We start from the raw sequence: 26,958 nt of genomic DNA, 5'->3' as shown, positions 1-26,958 counted from the left end.
TTGTGTTCTCTTAGTTTCTGTATAACATCTGTCCAGGCCCTTCTGGCTTTCATAATCTCTGGTGAAAAATCTGGTGTAATTCTGATAGGCTTGCCTTTGTATGTTACTTGACCTTTTTCCCTTACTNCTTTTAGTATTCTATCTTTATTTAGTGCATTAATTGTTCTGATTATTATGTGTCGGGAGGAATTTCTTTTCTGGCCCAGTCTATTTGGAGTTCTGTAGGCTTCTTGTATGTTCATGGGCATCTCTTTCTTTAGATTTGGAAAGTTTTCTTCAATAATTTTGTTGAAGACATTTGCTGGTCCTTTGAGTTGAAAGTCTTCATTTTCATCTACTCCTATTATCCATAGGTTTAGTCTTCTCATTGTGTCCTGGATTTCCTGGATGTTTTGAGTTAGGATCTTTTTGCATTTTCCATTTTCTTTGATTGTTGTGCCAATATTCTCTATGGAGTCTTCTGCACCTGAGATTCTCTCTTCCATATCTTGTATTTGGTTGCTGATGCTCCCATCTATGGTTCCTGATTTCTTTCCTAGGGTTTCTATCTCCAGTGTTGCCTCAATTTGGGTTTTCTTTATTGTGTCTATTTCCCTTTTTAGGTCTTGGATGGTTTTATTCAATTCCATCACCTGTTTGGTCTGGTTTTCCTGCAATTCTTTAAGGGATTTTTGTGCTTCCTCTTTAATATCTTCTACCTGTTTAGCAGTATTCTCCTGCAATTCTTTAAGGGATTTTTGTGCTTCCTCTTTAATGTCTTTTACCTGTTTAGCAGTGTTCTTCTGTATTTCTTTAAGTGTGTTATTAAAGTCCTTCTTGATGTCCTCTACCATCATCATGAGATATGCTTTTATATCTGGGTCTAGCTTTTTGGTGTGTTGGGATGCCCTGGACTGGGCGAAGTGGGAGTGCTGGGTTCTGATGATGGTGAGTGGTCTTGNTTTCTGTTAGTAAGATTATTACGTTTATCTTTCACCATCTGGTAATCTCTGGAGTTAGTTGTTGTAGTTGTCACAGAAGCTGTCAGCTTGTGTGGTGCACACTCTCACCTGTGTAGACTATGTTAGGTGGAGTCCTGGAACCAAGATGGCTCCCCCAGATCCTGAGGCCAAGGGCTCTCGGACCAGGCAGAAACCTGTCCTCTGGCAGGAGGGGTGGCCGCATGTCTTGAGCCCGAAAAGGGTGCTGCCTCAGAGGCTCTGTGACTCCTGTCTGTCCCAGAAGCTGTCAGCTTCTGTGGTGCACACTCTCACCTATGCGGACTAAGTTCCTAAATTCGGTGGAGTCCTGGAACCAAGATGGCTTCCGCTGCTCCTGAGGCAAAGGGCTCCAGGGCCAGGTGGACACCTGTGCTTTGGCCGGGAGGGTGGCTGGATGTCTGGAGCCCTAAAAGGGCACCGCCTCAGAGGCTCTGTGGCTCCCTCCTATCCCAGAAGCTGTCAGCTTCTGTGGTGCACACTCTCACCTGTGCAGACTAAGTTCAGCGGAGTCCTGGAACCAAGATGACTACTGCTGATCCTGAGGCAAAGGGCTCCCGGGCTGGGCGGGGACCTGTCCTCTGGCTGGGAGGGTGGCCGGATCACCTGAAGTCTTAAACTCCTGTGGCGGGTGTCATGGGTAGCTGGTGGGTGTCAGTCGACTCTGTGCCCTAGCTACTCTGGTGATGATTGGACTGGAAGGGGCCATTTTGGTTTTTAAGTCTCTTTGTTTCTCCATAGGATATCAGAAGAGAAGTTGTAAAGCTAATAGAGTTCCTGGAGAGAAAGCCCTCAGCAGAGCTTGTGGACAGAATCGTTCAACACACTTCCTTCCAGGAGATGAAGAACAATCCATCCACCAATTATACAATGATGCCAGAGGAAATGATGAATCAAAAAGTATCACCGTTCATGCGAAAGGGTGAGAAGACAAAGATGCATGGTTTCCCATTTAAAAGGTCAAAGCTTTCATGACTTAAGCAAAAATTCATTCAAGGTTATTCACCCTGCACAAATAACATGTGTTTTCTTTACAAGTATTTTTTTTCTTGAATACTCTTATGGAATTATAAATTGTGCAGAGGCACTAAACACTATTAATACATATATACTAGTAATGGATTTCTGTTTCTTGTTTATTTGGTTTGAGAAGCAGATGGTGTAAAGCATAATGTCAGACACCTTGGTCTCAGCATCAGCAATGATACCATAGTTTACCAACTGTCACTGAGTAGGTCTGTGTGTCTTGTGTGTATATTGTATGCCTCACACATAGTTATCTCTATAGATGATGATTTCTGACAGGGAAGATGGATTTACTATCTCATTCTGTGGTGAAGAAATGGGTCCTGAAAAGTCAGTCATATTTTCTTTATACAAATGACAGAAAGTTTCAAATAGTAAATGACTAAAGTAAGAACTCAAACATAATTATAATCCCAATAATATCAAGACACAATGAAAGAAAATTTCATTTACATAGAATCATTACTTGGTCAGCAATAATAAATTTGGATGCCTGACATTTGAGAATTTTTTTTATATAGCACCCAGGTAGCAATGTCAGGTCAGTAATTGGATATAAATACATGTCTGGATTTGAAAATTTATCAGCAAAAGCATGATATTCAAGGATCAGGTGTGGGGGGAGATGGGGGGGGAGATGTACAGAGGGTCAGGAAATTGAACAGAGGAGTGTAGCAATGGGGAATGGGGAACTGGGGGCAGCCAACACAAAGTTCCAGATGCCAGGAAAGCAAGAGGCTCCCAGGACTCAACGGAGATGACATTAACTGAAATCAGTTAGAACCCAGGTGGCTTCCTGTGGACCTTCTCCTCACCTTAATTTGTAAAATAAAAGCTAGAGCTGGTGATTGAGCAGGAGAAGGGAAGGTGGAGCTGAAAGTTTGGGAGAGAAGTAGGGAGAGAAAAGAGGACAATGAAGGAGGAGGTGAAAGGAAAGTGGAGCACAAACATGTGCCCTGGAGAAACCGCAAGTTTTAAGGGTTCTCATAGATAGGGAAGATGGTAGTGTAGTTGTAGATCTGCCCAATCTAGGCATGCAGCTTGTATTCATATTGAGTTGTGTTTTCTTTGCCCGGGCTTATTTGGGTTGGAGATTTACCACAATAAAGGGGAGAGAGACCATATCCAGTGGTTAGGCATGACCCCCCTGTTGAGGGATGGGGCCAAACACCCATCTCAAAATTTTAACCCAGAATTGCTCCCATCTAAAGGAAATGCAGGGACAAAAAGTAGAGCAGAGACTGAAGGAAAGGACATCCATAGACTGCCCCACCTGGGAATCCATCCCATATGCAGCCACAAACCCAGACACTATTGCTAATGTCAAGAAGTGCTTGGTGACAGGAGCCAGATATGGATGTCTCATTGGAGGTTTTGCCAGAGCCTTACCTATACAGATGAGGATGCTTGCAGACAACCATCAGACTGAGCAGGGGGACCCCAATTGAGGTGTTAGGAGAAGGACTGAAGGAGTTGAAGGGGTTTGCAACCCCATAGGAAGAACAATATTATTAACCAACCAGACCCCCCCCCAGGACTCCCAGGGACTAAACCACCAATCAAAGAATATGCATAGAGAGACCCATGGCTCCAGATGCATATGTAGCAGAGAATGGCCTTGTCTGGAATCAATGGGAGGAGAGGCCCTTGGTCCTGTGAAGGCTCAATGCTCTACTGTAGGGGAATGACAGTGCAGTGAGGCTGGAGTGGGTAGGAGGGTGGGGGAACACTCTCTTGGAGGCAGTGGAGGTGGTATGTGGGGTTTTCAGAGAGGAAACCAGCAAGGGGAATAACATTTAAAATGTAAATAAAATAATCAATAAAAAAATTTTAAATATAATTTGATAGTCATTGTCCCATGAGTCTCATCACTAGTATAGGAAGAAAAGGATGAGCCAGTAGAAACTTTTTCAAGACAAAAAAGAAAATTTAACTTTGTAAAAGTCAAACAACACGATACTTAAATACTTTATTCAGGCATTAACCATTAGAAAAAAATTTCACATTATTAATGGAAGAGATACAGAATAGAAAAAGCTTACAATTCTGGTTCCAAGAGTTGACACTTCTGATTTTTACCTGTTTCATTGCAGGAATTATAGGAGACTGGAAGAACCACTTCCCAGAAGCCCTGAGGGAGAGATTTGATGAGCACTACAAGCAGCAGATGAAGGATTGCACTGTGAAGTTTAGAATGGAGCTCTGAGACACTTCCTTGTGTCTGAAATTAGAGTAGTCTGAAATTTATCCTTCAGTTTCTCTTGTGAATTCAGTAGAAGTAGAAGTCTTTTGAAGTTTGATGGTTTAATTTCATTTTTTTCTAAATTTTATGTCAATGTAAATTTCTAAATCTTTGACAGCAAAATCACATTTTTTTTATATATAAAATAAGCATTGTCCTCTAACAGGGTTCAAAGATTTCTAATAAAAATAATTTGATGCCTGCATGTTTAAACTCATTCATTTCATTCATATATATATATTTCTTATACACAGATCAACAAACAAGGTACTTTGAAACTGGAAACTAGATAGCCTTATTTTGAGCTAAATACATGCAAAATTATATGAAGAAACTAAAACAACCCCAAGAATTATAAAGTCACTTCAAGATAATATCTAAAGATTCAGCTGCAAAAACATATGGCTGTTATAAATATATACTTATATATTTATATATTATTTTATATATTAAAACATTATAATATATAAATTAGCATATTTATAATATATTATAACATGTTATATTAATATATTAGTGTATTAATATAAGTTGACATATTTATACATTTATATATAATAGTATATTTATATCAATAAAATATTAATATGTATAGATTTGTATATAATACATATTAATATATAATAAAATGTGTTTGTATATAAATGAATATATAAATATTATATTTATATATAAATAACATCTGGTTATTCATGTTCACGTTACGTTGTGAAGCCACTTGATTCCAGGCTTGTTGTGACAGAAATATTTGATAACATTTATAGTTTCAACTCATGTGTCTGTGCCTGCTGCCCTGTAGGTGTTCATAATATGAACAAGTGGCTGTGTTTGATGCCCTGCAAGAATAACTGGGCTCTCAAAAGTTCTATCGCTTCTGAATGCCTCTCTTAACTTCCTGCCACAGCTAACACCGTGTCTTTTTCTTCTTTCATTTACTTCCTATAGAACATTTACTTCCTATAGAAATACTGAGTTTATCTGATGGGTGTTTGCAATAAAGCCTCTTACTTTTATTAGGTTTGACTAATTTGAGATGCCTGTGCATGGCAAAACCAAAATTCACCCCTTAATATTTCACAGATATTCAATATGTAAGAAAAGAAATTGGGGAAATCCATACTTTCTCTTTAGGTTCAGTATTGACAGAGCATGTGTAAGACTGATAAAATTCTTCCCCAAACCCAGAGTTTTTGTGCCATGTATAATGAATATCAGGTGGGTTTTTTTTCTGCTTTTGTCTGTATAGTGATATTGTTTATGTGTTACAAATGTGTTTACATACACATGTCATAGACATAGATTCTACCAATTCATAAATTTCCCCTAGGAGCTATTAACTGTACATTTATGTTCATAAAACTTTTAAAATTATTTTCCTCAGTCAACTTGGCAGTAGATTAAAACAAGAATGGTGGTTAGAGACAAAGAGTAGCAGCTCTGAAAATCCTCTAACTATGCTGCATTTGCTTTCGTCCATGTATTCATTTAAGACTCCTTTTCTCCATGTTGGCTCTTTGTCTGGGAAGATAATGTTTATGGATTACATCCCAGTATCGACTACCTTCAACTTCTACTTTGTGGGGGAGGTGACAGAGAGAGGATTGAATGTGAAGTCAAACTGATCGTTGTTCACTTTTCCTTGTCCATTCTAATGAGAACAAACTAATTGGGCTTTGCACCTCAATGAAATGAACTGGATGTGACTTATCTCTGAATTCCTTGGCTTTATGATGATATATTTGTTTCAGCTTTGTCCTATTACTATAAGCAGTAAGTGCATAATACAATTTTCTAGAACATAAATCTTCAGGCTCCTGTAGGAGGGAAACAGCCTGCTAAAATGCTCCAGATCACTTTTGGGTTACAAGGCATAAGAGGAGGCAATGTAGGAATATTTTTTCCTTGTTTATGTCACTGATCTTTAAAAATGTTTAATTGCCTTCAGGTGCATTGCTGTGCTGGGGCCTTATAAAAATATGCTGTTTGGGCTTTGCTGGGCTTTCTCTCTGAAGCAGACTGGGAAAAAAAAAAGAAAAAGAAAAAGAAAAGAAAACTGCTTTCACCCCTACCAAATTGTATGCATGCTCGTGCTACTCATACAGAAGAATAGCAAAAAATAGTTATCATCTCACATATAACAAAACGGGAGGCTTTCATTTCAACTTATTTAGTCACATCAGCAATCAGAAACCTAGGTACAGAAATCAGGAAGCACATAACCGGTGGGATTTTGATCACATGAAAAATTAAAAGGTCCTCTGGTTACTATTTTTTGGAAACATGCTATTACACTTGCAGGGGATTCAGTCGTGGTAGATATTCCAGGTTGTCATGCGATAGTGCAGTACCACTTAAGGAGTGGAATTTGTTCCATGTTTTCTTGGCTGAACTTCCTTTGCCCTTCCTTCTTCCTTCATAGGGAGCACTCTCTCGCCTTTGCAGAGAGTGGTGAAACAGCATCTGTGTTCTGCTTTGCTTTTCCAGCTGAAACCAGGAGTGCCCTGAGTGAAGACAAAGGGCTCTCTTGTCGATCACAGCTGTTTCAGAGCAGTAAGTTCAGAGCAGAGGGATTTTTTATTCAGTTTGTCCTACCTACTCTTATAGCAAACTTCCACAGCACCTTCTCCTGAGCCTTTCAAACTTGAAACAGCAACCGGCTTTGTACAGAGTAGTAAACAACTTTAAACCAATTATTAGTGCGCAGGCTCCTCTGCTCAAATCTATTCAGAGAACGAGGCTTCCATTAACTAGTTTCTGTAGAAACACAGTCTAGACCTCCAGTTCTTATTAAGAAGTGTTTGGTGGTAAGTAATTTACAATGTCTGTTGTTTGAACAACACAACATTCAACTGAGAAAACAGGAAACCAAAACCTGAAATATTCTTACACTTTTATTTTTCTTTTACTACAAGATAAGAAAACATTTGGAAATCCTACTTCTAGATTTTCTACCTGTAAAGACAAAAGGTAAATTTTAATGATTAAAGTTCTATTGAAGTAGGCTTCTCTACTAAATTTTAAGATTGTAGAGGGGAAAGTAATATTGAAGGGTATTAATTTTCGTCTTTTCAGTATTTCTGCTCACTCCAGGGGAATGTAGGGCACTAGTGGGCTGAGCCCTGTAAACTGTGGTTGGAAACAGAAAGGAGAGCTAGGCAAGAGTAATCAAAACAAGCTGGTTTCTGTCTTGTTCTCAGAACTCTCTACAATCAAAAACAGTGCCAACACTAGTCGAGCACATTTGCCATGGAGAGGAGTTTCACGATGCTTTCTAGAATATTTTGGTTATTTGGTATATTTTACATACATAGGGGTTGTGTTTTGTTTTGTCAGAGGGAAAAAACTATGATGATGGTTCTTGCGTTTCAGGAGATTTCTCATTTTATAAATGATACTCCTAAAAGATTTTTTTAAGTGCCCCTCCCTGTCGGTCACTGTCACTGTAAGGATTTATTCAGTTCTTTCTATTCATTTCTTTCTCCTTGGATTCACTTTAATATCGAAGCATCATGATAACAAGGTGACACAGAACAAACCCTTCTGGAAGACGTGTGCTGCCCTACTGACGGTAGCCATGGGAATATTTTAAATGCAAGAGTTTAGATGTACTTTAGAGCAAAAATATGAGAAAGTAAAGCCAGTGTACTAACTCAATGGACATTTTTGATTAATAATCATAAATTTTTGCCTGTGGGTAAATGCTGCACAATTACTATTTTTCAAATAAGGACACAACTGTTTTTCTTGGTTATATGAAAATTTGTATAGTTAAAAATTTGAAACCAGTGTCTAATAATGGTCTGAAATTAATTTCTATCTTTAATGAAATGTAATATGTCAGCTATCAGCATGCATTAGCTATCATGAAGTTAAAAATCACTGCATTTCCAATAAAACATCAAGTTGGGATGTTGGTTTAAAGTAACTTAGTACTGTTATGTAATATCTACATTCTCAAATACCAAAGAGGCTTTATATAATTTTTTAAAAGACTCAGTTCTTTTTTTTTTTTTTTTTGGTTTTTCGAGACAGGGTTTCTCTGTGTAGCTCTGGCTGTCCTGGAACTCACTTTGTAGACCAGGCTAGCCTCGAACTCAGAAATCCACCTGCCTCTGCCTCCCGAGTGCTGGGATTAAAGGCGTGCACCACCACGCCTGGCTACTCAGTTCTTTTTTGATCTTCATAAGTCTTTCATTTTATGAGTCTATTATATATACATATATATATATGTATATATATGTTATTCACTTTTTAAATATATATGGTGATATTTTTGTACATGTATATCTGTTACTAATTGTGTGCCTGAGCTAGAGCAGCCAGAAAAGAACCCTGGATCCCCAAGAATAGCAGTTACAGAATTTTGTGAGCTGCCACATGGATGCTGGGCAGTGAACCTTAGTCCTATGCAAAAGCAACAAGTTTTTGTTTGGTTGGTTTTTGTTTAGTTGTTTGTTTGTTTGGTTTTTAAACTATTAAACCATTTCCCTAGTCCCATTATTCCTGGGATGTTAGTAAATATATGTATTTATTATTTGAGACTAAGAGCAATTTAGCCTTCTTTTCTAAAAATTAACTTGCATCATTCTAAAAGAGCCTTTGCAACTAAGTTCAAATGTCACTTCTAAGTTGCTTTCAAAAGCCTTTAACAAAATGACAAGGTCTTGTTCCCCATCAAAAGCTGCATATTTCAGACTGTTTCAAACACAAGTGTTTTCTTCAAGGAAATTCTCTGTTTCTCTGAGAAATCTAAGACCAGTTTTATTATGAACAGTACGTGCACATTATTTTACTGGATATTAAGTGCAGAATAATTAGGCTGATATAGATGTCAGGCAAAGCAGACTGGGCTAACTGGCATTTCTAGATTTTTCAATCTGGATAATTCTCAAGTGAGTAATTATAAATAAATTACCAACATCCTAGTTTTTATGAATATATACCGCAGAAGTGTCTATTATAAATAGACTTTTATTTATTACTTATAAATCATTTAATTATTAAACATCGATGTAATGACTGTAAGATTTTATCTAGAAATGAAAACTTAAAGTGTGTTTCCCAGAGATAGCTAAAAAAGAAAATTGAAATGTTATCGAAAATAATTCTGTTTAATTTTCATATTTTGGGCTTTTTTTTTTTTTTTGTCTGAAGTGTAGTACGATGTTTACCATGTACTTGAAAGTAGGCGTGAACAAGTGGTCTGCTTGAGACTCTCCATAAGAAAGACTACACTCCTCTCCTGGTTGTTTCTTTGCTATTGTTCTTCTCATTCTGTCATCATGACAAAGTGGCCTTACCTGTGAAGAGGACCCTCTGTTAGGAAAACAACACCCAGTGGATGAGACTGTGGAACAACCCGGGTGCATTTTGCTGATGACAACTCATTGTAGGTTGGGCCACCTTTGGGCTCTAAGGAAGCAGCCTGTCCAAGACATGAGTAAGCCAATAAGCAGTTCTTCTCCCTAAGCTCAATGCCAGTTGCTGTCTCCTGGTTCCTGCCTTGAGTTCCTGTTCTGACTTCATTGGGTGACTACAAGTTCTAGGAAAAAAATAAATTCTTTTTTTTTCTAAGTTGCTTTTGGTCCTTGTGCTTTATCACAGCCCTATCAATTCTGAGAAATTCTCTGAGTCCCTTAAATTATAGACACGTGAATGAAAGTATCCGTCAAGGTGCCAAAAGCTGGAAGGGCTAACTACAGATATCCACATATGGGAATTATCTCAAATGTTAGCATTTGACAGAAAAAAAGTAAATGAAAATAAGATATATTCAAACAGATTATATGGTTACATTAAAATAAGAATACTTTCCATCTAGCATTGCCTTGATATATATTGGTGTTTTATGCCTATCAATTTTGGTAATACTTTGTAATTATTGTTTCAATATTATTGAAATATATATTGTTTATTTGTAGTAATAAAATGGACTATTTGGGTACCTGCATGATTTGTGCCCTGATTCATTATTCTTTGGAGGTTTTAGATGTTTATTAATTATGCAATACAATACTGTGGGAAAGTGATCAATTGTGGTACAGAGCACCTGGGGTACAACCCTCTTCTGTGTGTCAATACCTGTTATGTAAATGTCCTTTACTGCTTGTTACTACCAGCCTTCTAATCTCCAGTTAGAACTATTCCATATTCATCTCAATTCAGTTTTATTCATTTTCTACAACTGATAGAATTTTATTACTTTGTAAAACTTAATAGCATTCCATTGTATATACACATGCATGTACACACAGTTTGTTTTGTTTAATGATGTTGAATATCTAGGTTGATTCTGTATTTATCTCTACTGCAAATAAAACTCTATCAAACACATTAATGTGGCTAGCTTTTTAATGTGCTAGTGTTTTTTCCTTGGGATATATATATATATATATATACCCTGGACATATATCTTTTTATTTTCCATACTGACTATATTAATTTAGATTTCCCATAGACTACAAGTATTTAAATGCACTTTTCCTCTATATCCTCTCTGACATTATATTTTGTGTTTGTGAAAATAGGCAAAATAAGTAGAAACGATGGCTGGTATTCCAGAGTATTTCATAACAATATTTTCCTGATGGAAATTTAGTGTAGTTGGAGGAAACATGATTTTTTTTTCTTACATATAAAATCAATTGTCAAACTGGTGTGATTGAAACATTTTGTCACAGGGATGAATCACTAAAGTTTGCATGAAAAGTCAGGGTAATGACTGTCTTACTTTAAATTTACATAAACTAACTTTCACAAATTCTATCTCATTTTTTATAATTTAGCTACCATTTTAATAAATTACTTTCTGACAAATATTCTAGAAATATAAGAATATTCTAATTATGTATTCATTGTTTTCTTGTTTCTACCACAGTGGTTTATTAAAACATGTAATCTGTTCTTCAAAGAACATTAACATTACTAAGAACATACCATTAGAAATGAAAGAAACTCGAGTGATCATTTTTAATATTTCCTTTTTGACAAATAATATAGATCAGATCCATGCAAAAGATTTATGTACTAGGAATATAACACTGTCTAAGAGAATAATGTGTTGATTGTCAGGAGTTTGATTTCTATGGGACAAAACATCTTTAGGTTTAACACAGTTCACCAGTAGGTTCAGAAGACTATAGTCCACTGATCAGTTAATAATTGACTAAGAGTAGCTGTTAACAATACGCAAAACATGGAGGTGTGCCTAAAGTCATAATTATCACCCTGGTGAGTTTATACTCATGGGGCATTTTCAGGTAGGTAAACAGGGGAGTGGCCTTAGGGAAATGAACATTGTTCATCATTTCCTAAGCTTACCACAACTTAATTTCTTTCTCACATTAAGTTGTGAGCTACCCAGGGGCATCATCCTTTTAAAGTCTTTTGGCTCTGATTCTTCATCTGAGCAAACTCATTTAAAGCTCCGAGAATTTAAAGGTAAGATAAACTTGGTTGTGTTTCTTCTATAAATATATCAGCTGTGACTTTTTAAGGCGTAGACTTTGAAAATATGGAATATTAAATTTATATGTAATACTTAAAAGGTCCAAAAATTATAAAACATCCTTTTGTGATCTAAGAAAGACCTTGTTCTGTGTTCTGTGATTGTCAGTTACTGATCAAAGCACAGATATTCCACAAGGTTTAAAGAACAGTACCTAAATTATCTTTTGATAATTCGATACTTAGAAATCACTCTAAATGAAATATCACTTTCTATATAATCAAGTAGAGTATAAGATATTACTTAAAGAAATTATTAGTAAGGTAGGCTTATATTTTCTAAATTATCTCATATGCTTTTTAATATACTGTATTTAATATGTGTGTGTGAAGCTCATTATTATGGAATACAATGAGTAAAATCAACCTCTTTGAGACAGTTTATTCTTCTCCAGATTCGTAACAGAAATTCACACCATTTCATCTTTATTTTTCCTTTGCCAAGAGCCTTGGCATAACTTGGAGTTTCTCTTGTAATACTTTGTATTATTTGTTGTTCCAAGTCTTATAATACTAATTTAAAATAGTTAACATTACAGAACCTACACTTATCATGCTCTAACCAAATTCTGTCATTTGTTGAAAGCAAGTACTTTTGGGAGGATTTCCAAAGAATACTTAATATTTCCTTGTTATTTTCCTCCTTAGCTAAAATGAGATAGTTGGAATTGACACATAAGAACCTTGTATGAACTGAATAATACACTATATATTTTTTAAAGAATTCCAATTGTGCATGTTTATGACCTAGGCTCTTCATACATATTATGGTTGTATAGCTTAATGTTCTTATTGATCTTCTAACTGTGGGAGCAGGATTGTCTCTGACATTTTTATCTGCTTTGTTGACCCTTTTTCTCCTATTGGGTTGTTTTCTCCAGCCTTAATATGAGGAGAGGTTTCTAGTGTTATTGTAGCATGCTATGTCTTGATTAGTTGATATCCCTGGGAGGCCTGCCCTTTTCAGAAGTGAAATGAAGGAGTGGATCTGGACTGAAAACTAGGATAAGCCTGGGAGGGAAGGATGAAGGGGAAACTGTGGTTAGGATGGAATGTATGACAGAAGAATAAAAGTTATTTTATTCTTTTTTTTCCTGGAGTATTTCATTGCAATTAGGCTTCACCAATAGCTTCAGAAAGGCTCTCTTCATGGTGCCAAGTCTCAGCTCCTTTGCGTGACCCCTTTTGTCCTGGGTGAGGTTGTACCTTCACCAATGGCCTATCCTGTCCTCTCAAAGCCTACACCCACAGTGACACACTTCCCCCAGTAAGGTCACACCCACTCCAACAAGGCCACACATCCTAATAATGCCACTTACTCCCTGGGCCAAGCATATTTAAACCACCACAGTACTAATTCCTAGGGATCTCTTCAAAAGCTTGATATTGGTACTGCTTGTTAGGTAGTTCTTCGGAATTCTCTTTAAAGAGTAATACAACTCCTCAGTTTAGCTAGAATTTAAAGCTAGATTTTTGAGGAAATAACAGAATCCCTCAGCTCATGATAAATTGGAGGCATGTGTATTTTGGAGTATGATTAATGGTAGATTTCAAGTTCTTCCCTTTCCCATAACAGGTAAGAGAAAAAAGAGAGGTGCCTTCCTTCATCTAGAGTCCTGTTGAACAAAGTAAGGCAGGGTCATCATCACGAGTGTTTCAAAGTTTAGTGGAAGATGTGCAATGCATCCTCAATTGCCTAACCTTAAGCTTATTTTCTTTCTTTTATCCTTTTGTTGTTGTTTGTTCTTGATATTTTATTTTAGTTCTCCCTTCCCTTGCTTCCCTCCAAACCTTCCCTTATACTCACCCCTGCTGTCCTTCAAGTCCACTGCCACTCATTCTACCAATTGTTATTGCATGCATGTAAGTATTTGTATGACTAGATAAGTCAATATAATGTTACTTGTATGTATGTATTTAGGGCTGACCAGTTGACACTGGACAATCACTGTAATCTTCCCAGGGAAGGCCCACCACTCTCATTCCTACTCAATATTTTACTCAATAGCCTATAGTTCTTTGTGTAGGAATGAGGACCTGGGAGCTTTCCCTGTGCATTTGGCATGTTCATTTTTTTTTATTTTTTTTTTCAATTTTTTATTACATATTTTCCTCAATTACATTTCCAATGCTATCCCAAAACTTAAGATTTCTATTTTCTCTGCTAAATCTTGCTCATACCCCACATATACATTTTCTCTTAATTTGTAGCCTGTCAGGTCTAATTTAAACAATTTACCAGTTTACCTTGAAATTAAAAAGAAGAGCATATGAGTTAGGCCATCTTTTATTATTTGATCTAAGGAGAACTGTGTCATTCTGGGACTTAGAATGGACTAATAGCCCCATTTCTTACATTGTTCTCCTAACTTCAAGTGTTGCACATTTTCTGTTACATCTTGAAAATATTTACTTTAGCATATGCTATTGATATACAAATGAGGTATAGTAATATGCTGTGTATGAATGGTATGGATAAAAATAAATATTTATCTGTCCAGTTTATTTTCTTGCCTTGATAATAACACACTTAATCTGAATTCATATCTCTGAACTTTGAAAAATGATATTACTATTCAATTAGGAACATTTTAAAATTGATTAATGATACCCTTTGTTAAAATATAGTCTCCCCAAATGGATAAAAAACTGGATGTCTTCAGGAGGGAGTTAGTGGATATTCAAGGTATCCCTCTTTTTTGGAGCATTGCTGAGCATTGGTCCCAAGTAGAGTCATTTGAAGCCCGGCCTGATGACCTTTTGATCTCCACATATCCCAAATCTGGTAAGAACTTTTAATTTATCCATGATAGACAGTTACACAATAATAATCCATATTCACAAACCTAAATGTCTGCAGATATTTGTCCAGCCTAAGCTGAATTTTTCTATCATTAAATAAAGAAGCCTTGTGGCTTGCTGGGGCAATGTTGCCTCAGATTATATAGCTTCATATTCACGTCTGAATTGCCAGCAGGCATCATATGAATTTACTTAAACCCACAGTCAGTCACACTTCCTAAGTAATAAATACATTAATAGCAACTTTTAACCATATTTCTACTTAATTTCCTATGGGGGGAAACAAATAAACTAGAATTTATTATATACTGATCTTCCAAGATCAAATGAACCCCACATGATTACAAGGTCTTAAGAATTGAATTAATGTACTAGATGACACTTTAGTATATAAAAAAAAAAGATAGTTTGGACCAATTTTTCTCCTTTCTGTCATTTACTTTCATTTTAATTAATTTTCCAAGTTAGCCAACAAATTATTGAGTTTAGTTGTAACACTGCCATATATATGTGTCATTTCTAGTTTTTGGAAACCATTGAAAAGTGTAGACAATCATATTTCACTCATTAAAATGTTATAACATAGATTAAATAGTATATTTCAGTGTTTCTGTTACCATTATGAAAACAACTAATAAGTTATTTTTCTGATTTATCATATTCTTTCAAAAAGAAATGCATCATTCATCTGATAATCAAACCACATATGTTGTTGCATATACAATGTTCTCATATTTTTCATGTATTTTTTTCAAGGACTGGTGAGACATACTAGCATACTTGTCAGAGTGAGTGACTGTATTGAGGTCAAATGGACTCTATTGTGTGTAGCATCCTGATTATTACAGGCTAAAGTTCTTTGTGGTCTCTTTTCACACCTTCATTATATGTTGATCATCTTTACCTGATATTTCCTTCCAGTCTAAGCTCCATTTTTTTTTTAATATTGAGAGGAAATATATGAGCCTATGATTTCATCAAAGTTGTCTATTTCCTCTGCCAATCCTCCTTGGGGTTCAACTCAAATATGTTTTAGAATATTTTGATTTGGAATAAGATAAAGGATGTGGAAATAAAAACACATTTCTTGTTTGTTTGTTTCAGATATTACAAAACACCTCTCCCCCTCTTGACTTTCTCATGTTACTTTCAACAGAGATACTTAATTTCTTCCATTTTCCTCTTAGGAACAACTTGGGTCAGTGAAATACTGGATTTGATCTACAACAATGGGGATGCAGAGAAATGTAAAAGGGATGCAATCTACAAACGAGTACCATTCATGGAGTTTATAATTCCTGGAATAACAAATGGTATTTTCTCAGAATATTCATTTTCACTATAGAAATAAATTCATATGTATTCTTAGTATGTGCAAAGGAGTCAGGAACAACAATAATACAGAAAGAACAAGCACTATGAAATCTGAAGTGTCTAGAGAAGTTAGAATTTGGTTAGGCTCCACTTCCTCAAAGTTAACATCTACATCTGGATCTAGCTTAAGTTCCTAATATATTATTTAGTCTATTATTTAGTTAATACATCATATTACATGTGATAATGAAAAATATTATGGGAATATATTCCTTTGCATTTTCAAAATCTTGAATAGAAATGGATATTATGTCATAATCCCATCAGAGTTTGAACATGAGAAAGAAGAGAAATTTGAAAGACTTTCATTCAATCTTTTCATATTGTAAATGAGATAGAACAATGAAGAGAAAGCCTAGACACTGGTTCAAAGCTGCTCTTTCTGCTCCATCTTGTGTTATAAACAAGGAATGTTTTTACAGATGCGGAGATCATTATGCCCTCATACTTACAAAGAATGAAAGAGCCCATTTAACCCTGACTTTTTACAGTTTGTATCCTCAGAGTTTAATGGAAGATATGAAGCTGTTGGACCATTTAGCTAACAAATCAGAACAAAGAAAAAAAAACTTTATTAAACCTTTAATGATTAGAAGATCTTAGGTTGAATTAGAAATCAGTTGTCTGAATCTAAAAGTATAATTCACTTTGTTAATGTGTATGTCTGTAGGTGTTGAAATGCTGAACAACATGCCGTCTCCTCGAATAGTGAAAACACATCTTCCTGTTCAGCTGCTTCCTTCCTCATTCTGGAAAAACGACTGCAAGGTAGAAAGTGAAAATAATCCTTCTTTGTCTTTCCATTTCTTTCATTGATTTTGAGGTTTTGGATATTTGTATATAGTTACAACATTTCCACCTTCCATTTCCTCTATCTAATGTCACCCATATCCTCCTCACTGTCTTTGTTAAATTCTTAGTTTTACTCCCTCAACTATTGTTTTTCTCACACACACACACACACACACACACACACACACACACACACACACACACACCAAATACAAACACACACACACTCACAAACACACACACACAAATGCAAAGACACACACATCACATATGGGAGATCAAAGAAGAATTTGAAATTTTTTCATTCAGTCCTTTCATATTGTAAATGAGATAAAAAGATGAAGAGAAAGCCTGGACATTGTATGTGTACAAGGTCAAGGGAACCTGATATGGCCACAAGGAATTAAAACAGGCCAGATTGGAGGATCCAGAGCACAACTGAGGCTGTGCCAATCTCTTTGAGAGCCATCAGATTTTTTATACCTTTATTAGAGGCAGAAGACAATGGAAAATTCCAGGTTCAATTCAGTTAGAGGTGCTAGGATACGATGATGTCTGCAAGCAACACAGGGTACACAGAACTGATCTTAAAGACCAACTTTCCTGCCAAGTTTTCATGCTTCCTTGACTACTCAGGGAACATACAGAGAAACAAAGTGTCCTGAATACTTCACTGCCTCAGGCATAACAACTCAAGAACTTGAAGGTACACTGTGGCTCAAGAACCACAAGAAAGTTGAACTTGAACTTGAAGGTACACTGTGGCTCAAGAACCTGAGAAACATATTACACGTGCCTCTCAAAGCAGCTCTGTCAATCACAAAGCCATGGCTCCCCACAATGCCCCCATTTTATGTTTTAATTTCAGCATACACTAGTCAATCTTTAAAGCAGATATGGAGGGCCAAGTCTGTCTCAAGGTTTCCCAGTATAAGAGGCTAAAATCCTTGCAGCTATATTTCTATGAACCATCGTTTAGTTTAGAAGTCCAATCAATGACAGAAAAATAATGACCAAAAATCTTTGCCAGGTTTTATGTAACATTGGAAGAAGGGATTTATCTAACTTTGAATGCTTAAATGATCATGTGACTATAATTGCTTGAGGAACAATAGAATGAGCAGTGAAGCCACCAGGATCTGAGTCATTGACCTAGGAAAGCCATTTTTTTTTCTAGTTATCAAAATGGAACACAGGGTGAAAAGGTAGATAAGCCCCTTATCTTTCATCATTAACAGATACATTCAACAAATACAATGTAGCCAAACTCAGCAATTCTGTACTCCCAGCCTTCCCCTGGGATTTCACCAACTTATGTTCAGTCACTAGTTTCTTTATCTGAATCAGGCTGGTAGGCAGACCTTATTCCTCATGGCTCAGCAAGTCTGTTGCTCCACTTTCTTCCTTTCCTATGGTTAGAGTCTTTGTAGACACTTGGATACATATTTTGAAGAAAAGGTTGTACACTATGCCTGAGAAACTTTCAGATTGTCTCTCATTCTTAATCTTTTCACTTGACTTTCAACTGCTTTTAAAGAATTGATATTCATATACCAGAACAGATTGAAGGTATATGAATTGACAATTACATATTATTCTATAAATTAATCAATGGATATTTATAATTACATATTTGCAGATTAGAAGTCTATTGGCAATCCAGCATAATATATAAATAATATTAACTTTATATGATTTATAATTGTATAGATTCATATAGTTTATGATTTTATTTTAATAAATTTTTCAAACACAACATTTAGGAAAATAGTACAAACCAAAGAGTTGAGCTTCATGAATATTTAGGAATTAACCATATTATGAAACCCAAAGTACTTATGGTCAGCACCACAAAAGTTCAGTGGCATCAAATGTCTAGTCAGTAACCCTTTTGGTTCTCACATTAAGTAACTTTGCCTACTTGCCCTGTAGTTATAAACTATGAATATTGTGAAATTTATTTTAATTTTTCTCAATACACATGTGAAAGCTATTCCTTTGTATAAATGTATTAGTTCTATTACATTATAAGAACCAAGCCAACTAGCTTTCTAGATACACAATTCTCAGATTCCATTCTTACCATCTGAAACATAAATTGCAGAAATAAGGCCCCGAAGTCTAAAATTTAACAATAGCAGATTTAGAATTAATTCAGATTAAAGTTTGAGGACCAATAACATACATCATCAAAAATCTGGGACTCCTTCAGAGTTTACTTATAAGGGGTACTGTTGATATATGGTTGAGTTTCTGCTAGTTGTCAACAATGGAAATAGTGTTGCTTTGCATATTATATGTCTTTTAGTGTATAGATGCATATTTTCTCTTGGTTACATATTTAGGGGTGGAATTATTGAAACCTAAGGTAACTCATTTGTGTAGTTGATATTTTAAACTAGTATTTGAGGTATTTAAAATATTGATGAGCAATGGTAACTAAGTTACTCCATACTTTCATTAACATGAAATATAGGTAAAACATTTTAATTCCTACTAATGGCTATGCAGGGGATTGTTTTGAACTTTCTTAGTGACTAATTAGAGTGGTGCCTTTAATATGGCTTATTGACTAACATATCTTCACTGACTTTCTTCTTTTTCATACACACACACACACACACACACAGAGAAAGAGAGAGAGAGAGAGAGAGAGAGAGAGAGAGAGAGAGAGAGAGAGAGAGAGAGAGAGAGAGATTATAGTAATGAATATCACCAAGAGCCTAGAAGGAGGTACAGTTTATTTTTAGGAGTTTGTGGAGACATCCTTAAATGATCCTCTCTGTACTAAAGCAAGTCAAACACATCAAGGTTACAGATGGTGTTGATAGATGTTATTTGGCTTATTGCCCCAGTTTATTGAAATTGAAATAAGAAATAACTGGTAATGCTTACAGGGCTTAATGTTTATAATAAAATTTATAAGCTGCAACATTCATCCTATATGAACCTATGACTATATCCCTTCCAAACCTATTTCAGTCCACTCCTTCCTACCCTTGTCTATTTCCAAGTTTAAACAAGCTACTATCTGTGACTTGTGAGTATGAAAGTTCTCACTTTGTTTATCAGTTGTAAGAGAAGGAAAACCTAATCATAGCTCCCTGAAGGTCTCTTTCTGCACTTAATTTTCTAGGAAACATATTCACTCCATGCATGGCTAGACTTCAGGTGTTAAACGTGTTTTGAAGAAGGGTAGGCATAAGGCATTTCAGTAAATGAGTGTTGCAAAACAATCTCCCCAGGAATCTCTCCTCTTTCTTCCCCCCTCTCTGCATGTTTGGATGTGAGTTTCTGTACCTGCTGCCAGATGAAACCTCTCTGATGATGATTGGACAAGGTACCAATCTGTAACTATAGCAGAATATCATTTCATAGATTATTTTTTGCTTTTTGTCAATGGTGTTTGGTTCTGTCCTAGGTCTCGGAGCCACCCAGTGTCAGGTTCCTGGACATCCAGGCATTGTAGAGCACAGGCTCCCTCCTGTAGTATGGCATTAAACTAAACATAGTTGGCCACTCCTACAAGTTATGGCCAGCCTAGCACATCTTGCAAGCCAGATAGGTTATAGGTGGGGGATTTTGTCTCTGGGTTGGTGTCTATGTTCCTCTTTCCATAGCCTGCAGAATAACTTCTCATACCAAAGACACTAGAACATAAGCGTGTAAGTTCTAGGTCTTTTTTATAATCGTCTTTCATATTTCAATAGATAATCTTTTCAAAGCTTAAAGAGGATGCAGATGTGTCAGAAATAAGAGAAGAACTTTTGTGTATTAAAACAATACATAGTTGTGAATGTACTCTGTTGGGCATATGTGTACAAATATTGTGAAAGGAACTGTAAAGGATAAATAGCCATTTAAAGCAATAGTTGAAAGCTATTCAATTACAAAAGTAAATGCCAACCTTTCATTTGTCCATACAGATGATTTATGTGGCACGGAATGCCAAAGATGTGGTTGTTTCTTACTATTATTTCTACCAAATGGCAAAAATCCACCCAGAGCCTGGCACCTGGGAAGAGTTCCTCGAGAAATTCATGGCTGGGCAAGGTGTGTCCAAGTGTTACTTTAATTATGATGTCAATACTAATACTTTTTTTTTTGCAAGGCACCATACAGTTTAAAATCTAAAACATATGTTTATTATAAAATTAATTTTCATCAATCAATCTACTAAAACATTAGGGAGAGTAAAGATGAAGAAAAAATGTCCCTTTTGTCGTTGAAGGAACTTTTGGGTAATTTGTGATATATATAGTTTCTAGTTCTGGGTTTCAACATTTCATAAGTTATGAATGGCTTCTGGCAATTTATTTAACTGCTTTCAAATATCAATGCCTATGTTGTGCTATTTTAATTATGTGCCTATTCCTTGAATTCTGTTCTATAGCATTCAAAACTCCTGTTGTTCCTTTAACAAACATACAGCCTCTTTTTCTTTCTAATGATAGCAAATGTGCAAAAAAATCCCAATAGACATTTAAGTCCCCATATAAACTTCCCCTTGGAAACAAATGTGTGTAGGTGACATGCAGCATGGACTTAATACCTGTCATTGCTTGAAATATTATGTGTCATTGTCAAAGCCTGAAGGATTCTCAGAAAAAAAAAATGTACTCTACTCTTCCCAGTTGTTTTGTGACTTCCTGTGTATGCCTTCTTGTTTATTCAATACTCCCTCTCCTCTGAACATACATATCACTTATTGTTTAAAACAGTCACTTTGCAGTGGTCTTAGCTATATTTATCAAATGATATTAATTTTCAAAAGGTCCAATAACAACTTATCCTACTGACTGGCTTAGATGACAGAGATGTATGTTTTTGCTTTTGTAGAATCTACAAATCCAAGGAGACAGTGCTGTGTTTATTGTACATCCTTCTTCCTTAAACTGTGCAGGGATATGGTTTTTTGTCATGGCCTTCCATCTTGGTGTGTCTGTATTAGCTTCTTTATCTGTAAGCGCATTTGTCATAATCAGTAACTAATTTTTCCTACTATAGGGACCTTTCTTCTAAGTACAATTTCATTACCAGGACAATGTGGACATTGTAGTATATAGATTTTGGGAAGACATGATTCAACTTGTGACAGAATAACTTTTTATTATTTTTTAAAGTAGATTCCAAATTTCACAGGAAAACAGCAGATAACCATGACTTAAAGAGACATTTAGCTATTTCTACTTCATGTAAATAGTTTTTAAATTTACATTTCATCTTTAACTTTAGTGAGCTTTGGTCCCTGGTATGATCATGTGAAGGGCTGGTGGGAAAAAAGAAAAGAATATCAGATCCTTTACCTGTTTTATGAAGATATGAAAGAAGTAAGTAGGCACTTCAATCTATTTTTTAAATTTAACTTATTTGTCCATTTCTTTCTTTTCTTCTTAATCTATAAGTATAGCTAATTTACTTTTAACTCTGCCTCTGTTATAAAGTACAATTAATTCAAATCTACCATGTTGCTGTTGATTATCCAATTATGATTAACAATAATAATATTTTTGAAAATATCTGTGAGTCCACTTATGTATTCAACTAGCTTATTAGCTTCTAAACTATAAAATCATGAAGATGATTCTAGAATTTGGAATTTAACCCCTTTATGTCCATTCAGATTCTTTTTGTACCATTTTCCTTTACTCACTGAGTCTACATTAAAAAACAAGACTGTTAATGTATTTTCAGATTAACATTAATTCACTTTTGAATTAAATTCCATGAGGCAAGTTGTCACTCAAAACTGAAGTCTAGCAAGGAAAAACTGTAATTATACTTCATCAACTCTGAGTTTTGGTAGGCCTGACTCAGCCGATGTTGTTTCTTAGACTTCTATCAAATCCTTTATGATGGATAAACCATCTTTGGTTTCAGAATCCAGTTCTATGTTTCTATAGAAATCACATCATTCTTCTGCATGTTCCTTTTTTGCAGCCAAATCCATAGCTGCTCTTATACAGTAAGTTGAGTTTATATCAGTCAGAATGATTACTTCTATATAGTGCCCATGGTATGGACTTTTAGGGAATGAGCAACATTATATAGTGTCTTTATGTGTTCATATATAAATTTACATGGAAACTCTTACTTAGGTTGCCAAGATGTTGTCATGACAATGAGGTTTAGTCCCCTCAGATATAGAGGACAACTTACGTAGTTGACAGAGAAGGTGCAGAATTCTACTAGAATTAAAGATTCTCTGTACCATTAGATTAACATTAGATATTTTAATTCTTAATTTAATAATTTCACCCTTATCCATCATAATTTCCCCTTCATTTGCATCTGAGTGATGGCCTATGAATGACTTGACACAGCTCTCTTACTTCGCTTCCATTTTCATACTCCTAATATGAAGGTGTTAGAGGTCATAGAATCTTTTTTTCACTCCTAGAAAATTCTTGAGATATATAATATATATTTGGTGGTATATTTAAAAAACAAGATGATTACAGATATTCCTTAACTAAAATAGCAACTTACACTATTACTATCCATTATTCTGCAAATCATATTTTTAAATATTAATATTGAGAATTAATCCAATCTTTTTTATTTCATGAAATAAACACTACTATTGCTCTTAGCTCATGGTGGGTACATTAAATGGCCAAATAAATCACTTTGATTTCTCAAAAAGTAAAATAAGTCCCCCCAAATATCTCTCCTAATAGCTAAGCTTAAACAGAACCTTAGTAAGTATGTTCTTTTCCTTGTGACTAAATCTAACTGAAATGTTTCTTTTCCCACTTACCGTTTCAGAATCCAAAGTATGAAATTCAAAAAATATTAAAGTTTCTAGAAAAAGACATGCCAGAAGAAATTTTAAATAAAATCCTCTACCATAGCTCTTTCAGTGTAATGAAGGAGAATCCTAGTGCAAATTACACTACTATGATGAAAGAAGAGATGGACCACTCTGTGTCTCCTTTCATGAGAAAGGGTGAGAAAAGCACAAATTCATTTTTGCGTAGTTTCTGGTCACATTGTGAAAGGTATAAGTAATCACAGTAATGTGAAATTGTAAGAAATTAGAAGCAATTAAGTATGCTTAATAAAGGGAAACTCAAAAGCAGAAGAGAAAAACAAAGGCCTTAGAATACTTTATTTTATCTTATATTATTTCTGGAATTTTCCAGTTCAAATATCTCTATTTGACGTGAAAAATAGGTTTCTAATTGTGACTTCTACATTATTGTGGAATATTCTGTGAAAACTATACTTTAAGCAAATATTCCTTCTGCATGTCTTATCATATCCTTCCATAAGGATATGGTGTTTTAAATATATAGAAGGCTCAATACATGTAGTAGATAAATATGCTTAATCACATTCACTTCCTTAGTTTCTAATCCTGTTTGATAATATTTTTTCTTCTAATTCATCATTTGACCCTGTAAACTAAAGCTTTCAATTTAGAAGTCCTCTTTACCCTTTGTTACCAATGCTTTTACAGCCTGAGCATTGGAAATGAGATATCAGGCAATGTTTCCTCCAGTGGCATTTCGTTAAGATATTTAGGAATTATTGTTTTTTTAAAATAAGATACTTGTAAAATTTATGGAAATTGGAAGGCTAAGAAGTAGGTCTAGCAATTAGATTGGGTGAAGTTGAAGATTACAGTTTGAGGAATATCAAAAGATAAAGACCAAATACACATTCAAATTGTTAACTCAAATTCCTATTAGACAGATGTTTAATAGTAATTCCAAGTACTTTTGCATTATGTTTTTTTTTTTTTAAACAGGAATTTCGGGCGATTGGAAGAATCAGTTCACTGTAGCCCAGTATGAGAAATTTGAAGAAGATTATGTTAAGAAAATGGAAGATTCAACACTCAAGTTTAGATCAGAGATCTAGGGAGTGTTGGTTTCTTCTCAGTCTCTTTTGTCAGGCACTAACATTAGAGAAAAAGCACATTCATGGTTCAGTCAAAGAAAATGTTGTATATTATTTTTCTATACTTACTAAAACTCTTGGTCTTGAAATGTACAGATATCAGGTAATAATTCTCTTCTAATTATCTTCCTTACAGAAAGGTTCATATAGTAGTTTCCCTTTTACTTTCTGTTATCAAAATAATACAATTTTAAGAGGCTTTATAACACAGTATATTTTTAGTTTCAGTTCCTAATAGCTTCCTGTCTGTATATAGTCTCAGTGGCCTCCTAGAGGAAGATTACATTTCATTAATTAATTCAACTTCATCTGTGGTGATTTTGCTTTTTAAAATATTATGTCGTTAACATTGCCGAATCATTTAGATTCATTATGTCAGAATAACCTGTTTTCCCTTAAACCTTATTTAGAAATATTAAATTTTAATGAAAAAAATCAATAAAACCCATTTTATAGATTTAAATCAAGAAAATTAGAGATCGAATTATTTTATCCTTCATTTCATATATTGAAGCTATTGTGAAATTTATTACAGAAAATGTTGAGGCTTGTTCAAAATACTCCAAATTATTATTCTACTGTCTATTTTATGTCCACTTAACATCACTTTTTAAAGGAAAACTCTGTACAATAAACTAATTTCCATAATCTCTCTTCTTTTTTTTTATTGGGTTTTGGATCACACCAGGGTCATTTTCATCCTTCTGAAATTAGTCATTCCTGAGTGAGATAAATACTCATTTTTGAACTATCACGAAATATGAATTCAAATCCCTTTACATTTGTCTTCAGGAACTAATGTTTAGTGAAAAATGAAACCTTAAAAATAAATGAATAAAGTATTACATGATTATATTCAATATATAACATTCTTGACATGAGAAAATTGTTGAAGTGGACAGCTAGTTAATGGTAACATAATTTAATGAAAAACTTTAAAGGACATGATAGGAGTCACAGAACAGCAACCTGGGCAATATTGCTGTAGAACAAGTAGTCTTAATATTCTGGCATTAATAAAATGTTATAGGCTTACCAGATGTTACTACTGGAGAAAATGTGCTAAAGTTATAATTTCTTACCATTTCATGCTGAGTGTCTCAAATTTTACCATTATGTTTAATGAATGTCTTACTAATTTTAAATGTTCTAAAGCCAAGGTAATTTTAAGTAACAACACCAGTAATGACTGTCTAAAATAAACATCCTTAAATTAAGTCAACAATGAATTAATATAAAAGGTTTCTAAGACTATTTATGCAGGTCAGCGCTGAAGGGAAGACTCACAACTAAAGGCATCAGTTAAGTACTGGGTACTTGACTATGTTCAAGGCTTAATGGAGTATGTGATTAAAATGATTGTGAATATACACTTCTGCTCCATATCAATGTCATAATACTCTAGAAAGAACTACTTATCACTAAGGAACTCACTTTACTGGAAGCCACTGTGATGGTCTCATGTTCATAAAAATCATTGTTTTTATAATTCCTTCTGTCTGAAGTAGTTAGTTTGCTATAAAGTGGAATGTTCCTTCAAAGACTCAATTTTCCGTCATTTGGGAAGCAATGATATTTAGAGTTGATGCAATAGAAGGGTAGATGTTTGTTTTGAACCAGCACCTGGATACTCGTTAGTTTATTCCACAACCAAGATTCATAGATACTGGAGTCATGAAGTCGAATAGGAGAAGTGCTCATTGTTATTGCCAGTGTCTCCCTAGCAAAGGTTTTGCTTCCTACGATAAACTTGTGCTTTATAGAAAGAAAATTTACTTTCAGAGGAAGGAGTCTTTAACAACAATAAACACATAAAGTTCAGAGTGGCATGCTAAACAGGAGAGTATAAAACTATGTTTCATTGTTTACAACTATGAACTTCTCAAAAATAAAAGGAAAAATACAACAAAATTAGTTATGAATGTGTGAAGAGCTATAGAAACAGGATAACTGCACTGAGTATTTTTCCAGTTTTGTTTAATCAGAATTTTAAGCAAATGCTATTGCTTTCTTCAACTCGTATCCCTTTGTAATACAACTTTACACTGAGTTAGTAAAATTTACTAAGTTTTGTTAAATTGACATTACCATACTTAAGTTGTAGAAGTCTTGCAAATGATGGGAAATTGTCAACAATGACACCTATTCTGGGAAAAGAATGAGTAGATTTTTAGGTTATCCTCGGCAACATAGTTGCATCTATTTAAGTGAAAGGTCATTTTGTGAATGTTAACCTTGATTTTCAAACTTAATTCAAGATGACTAGAAGATTAGTAAGATACATATTTGGGTGTGTAACATATGAAAGAATATGATAGCTGGCTTGTAGACAGA

The 26,958-nt window shown here is 34.8% G+C and overlaps 2 protein-coding genes across 2 annotated transcripts in view; both read left to right on the top strand.

The window, feature by feature from the left end:
• Positions 1 to 4,450, top strand: part of LOC110295280 (estrogen sulfotransferase, testis isoform) — a 17,839-nt gene extending 13,389 nt beyond the window's left edge. The window contains exons 7-8 of the mRNA XM_021163781.1: positions 1,719 to 1,899; positions 4,097 to 4,450. Of these exons, the coding sequence (XP_021019440.1) occupies positions 1,719 to 1,899; positions 4,097 to 4,209 (294 nt within the window). The 3' untranslated portion in view covers positions 4,210 to 4,450. The remainder of the gene's footprint in view (positions 1 to 1,718; positions 1,900 to 4,096) is intronic.
• A 7,027-nt stretch (positions 4,451 to 11,477) lies between these two features.
• Positions 11,478 to 25,859, top strand: LOC110294237 (sulfotransferase 1 family member D1). The gene is made up of 8 exons (XM_021162317.1): positions 11,478 to 11,685; positions 14,380 to 14,536; positions 15,741 to 15,866; positions 16,598 to 16,695; positions 20,646 to 20,772; positions 21,955 to 22,049; positions 23,488 to 23,668; positions 24,473 to 25,859. Exons 2-8 carry the CDS (start codon positions 14,389 to 14,391, stop codon positions 24,583 to 24,585), a joined length of 888 nt encoding a protein of 295 aa, XP_021017976.1. The 5' UTR covers positions 11,478 to 11,685; positions 14,380 to 14,388; the 3' UTR covers positions 24,586 to 25,859.
• Positions 25,860 to 26,958: the final 1,099 nt, after the last annotated feature.

This window comes from Mus caroli, chromosome 5 (assembly GCF_900094665.2).
Source record: "Mus caroli chromosome 5, CAROLI_EIJ_v1.1, whole genome shotgun sequence".
NCBI lineage: Eukaryota > Metazoa > Chordata > Mammalia > Rodentia > Muridae > Mus > Mus caroli.
The sequence above is the reverse complement of the archived record's forward strand: the minus strand, read 5'-3'. Positions and strand labels throughout refer to the sequence as shown.

What these genes read in the sequence shown, in the direction of transcription:
- LOC110294237 (XM_021162317.1), top strand. Translation starts at nt 14,389, where the DNA reads ATGGATAAAAAACTGGATGTCTTCAGGAGGGAGTTAGTGGATATTCAA. An exon ending in TCTGGAAAAACGACTGCAAG is followed by an intron (nt 16,696 to 20,645) that starts GTAGAAAGTGAA and finishes TTGTCCATACAG; the next exon opens with ATGATTTATGTGGCACGGAA. An exon ending in GAAATTCATGGCTGGGCAAG is followed by an intron (nt 20,773 to 21,954) that starts GTGTGTCCAAGT and finishes CTTTAACTTTAG; the next exon opens with TGAGCTTTGGTCCCTGGTAT.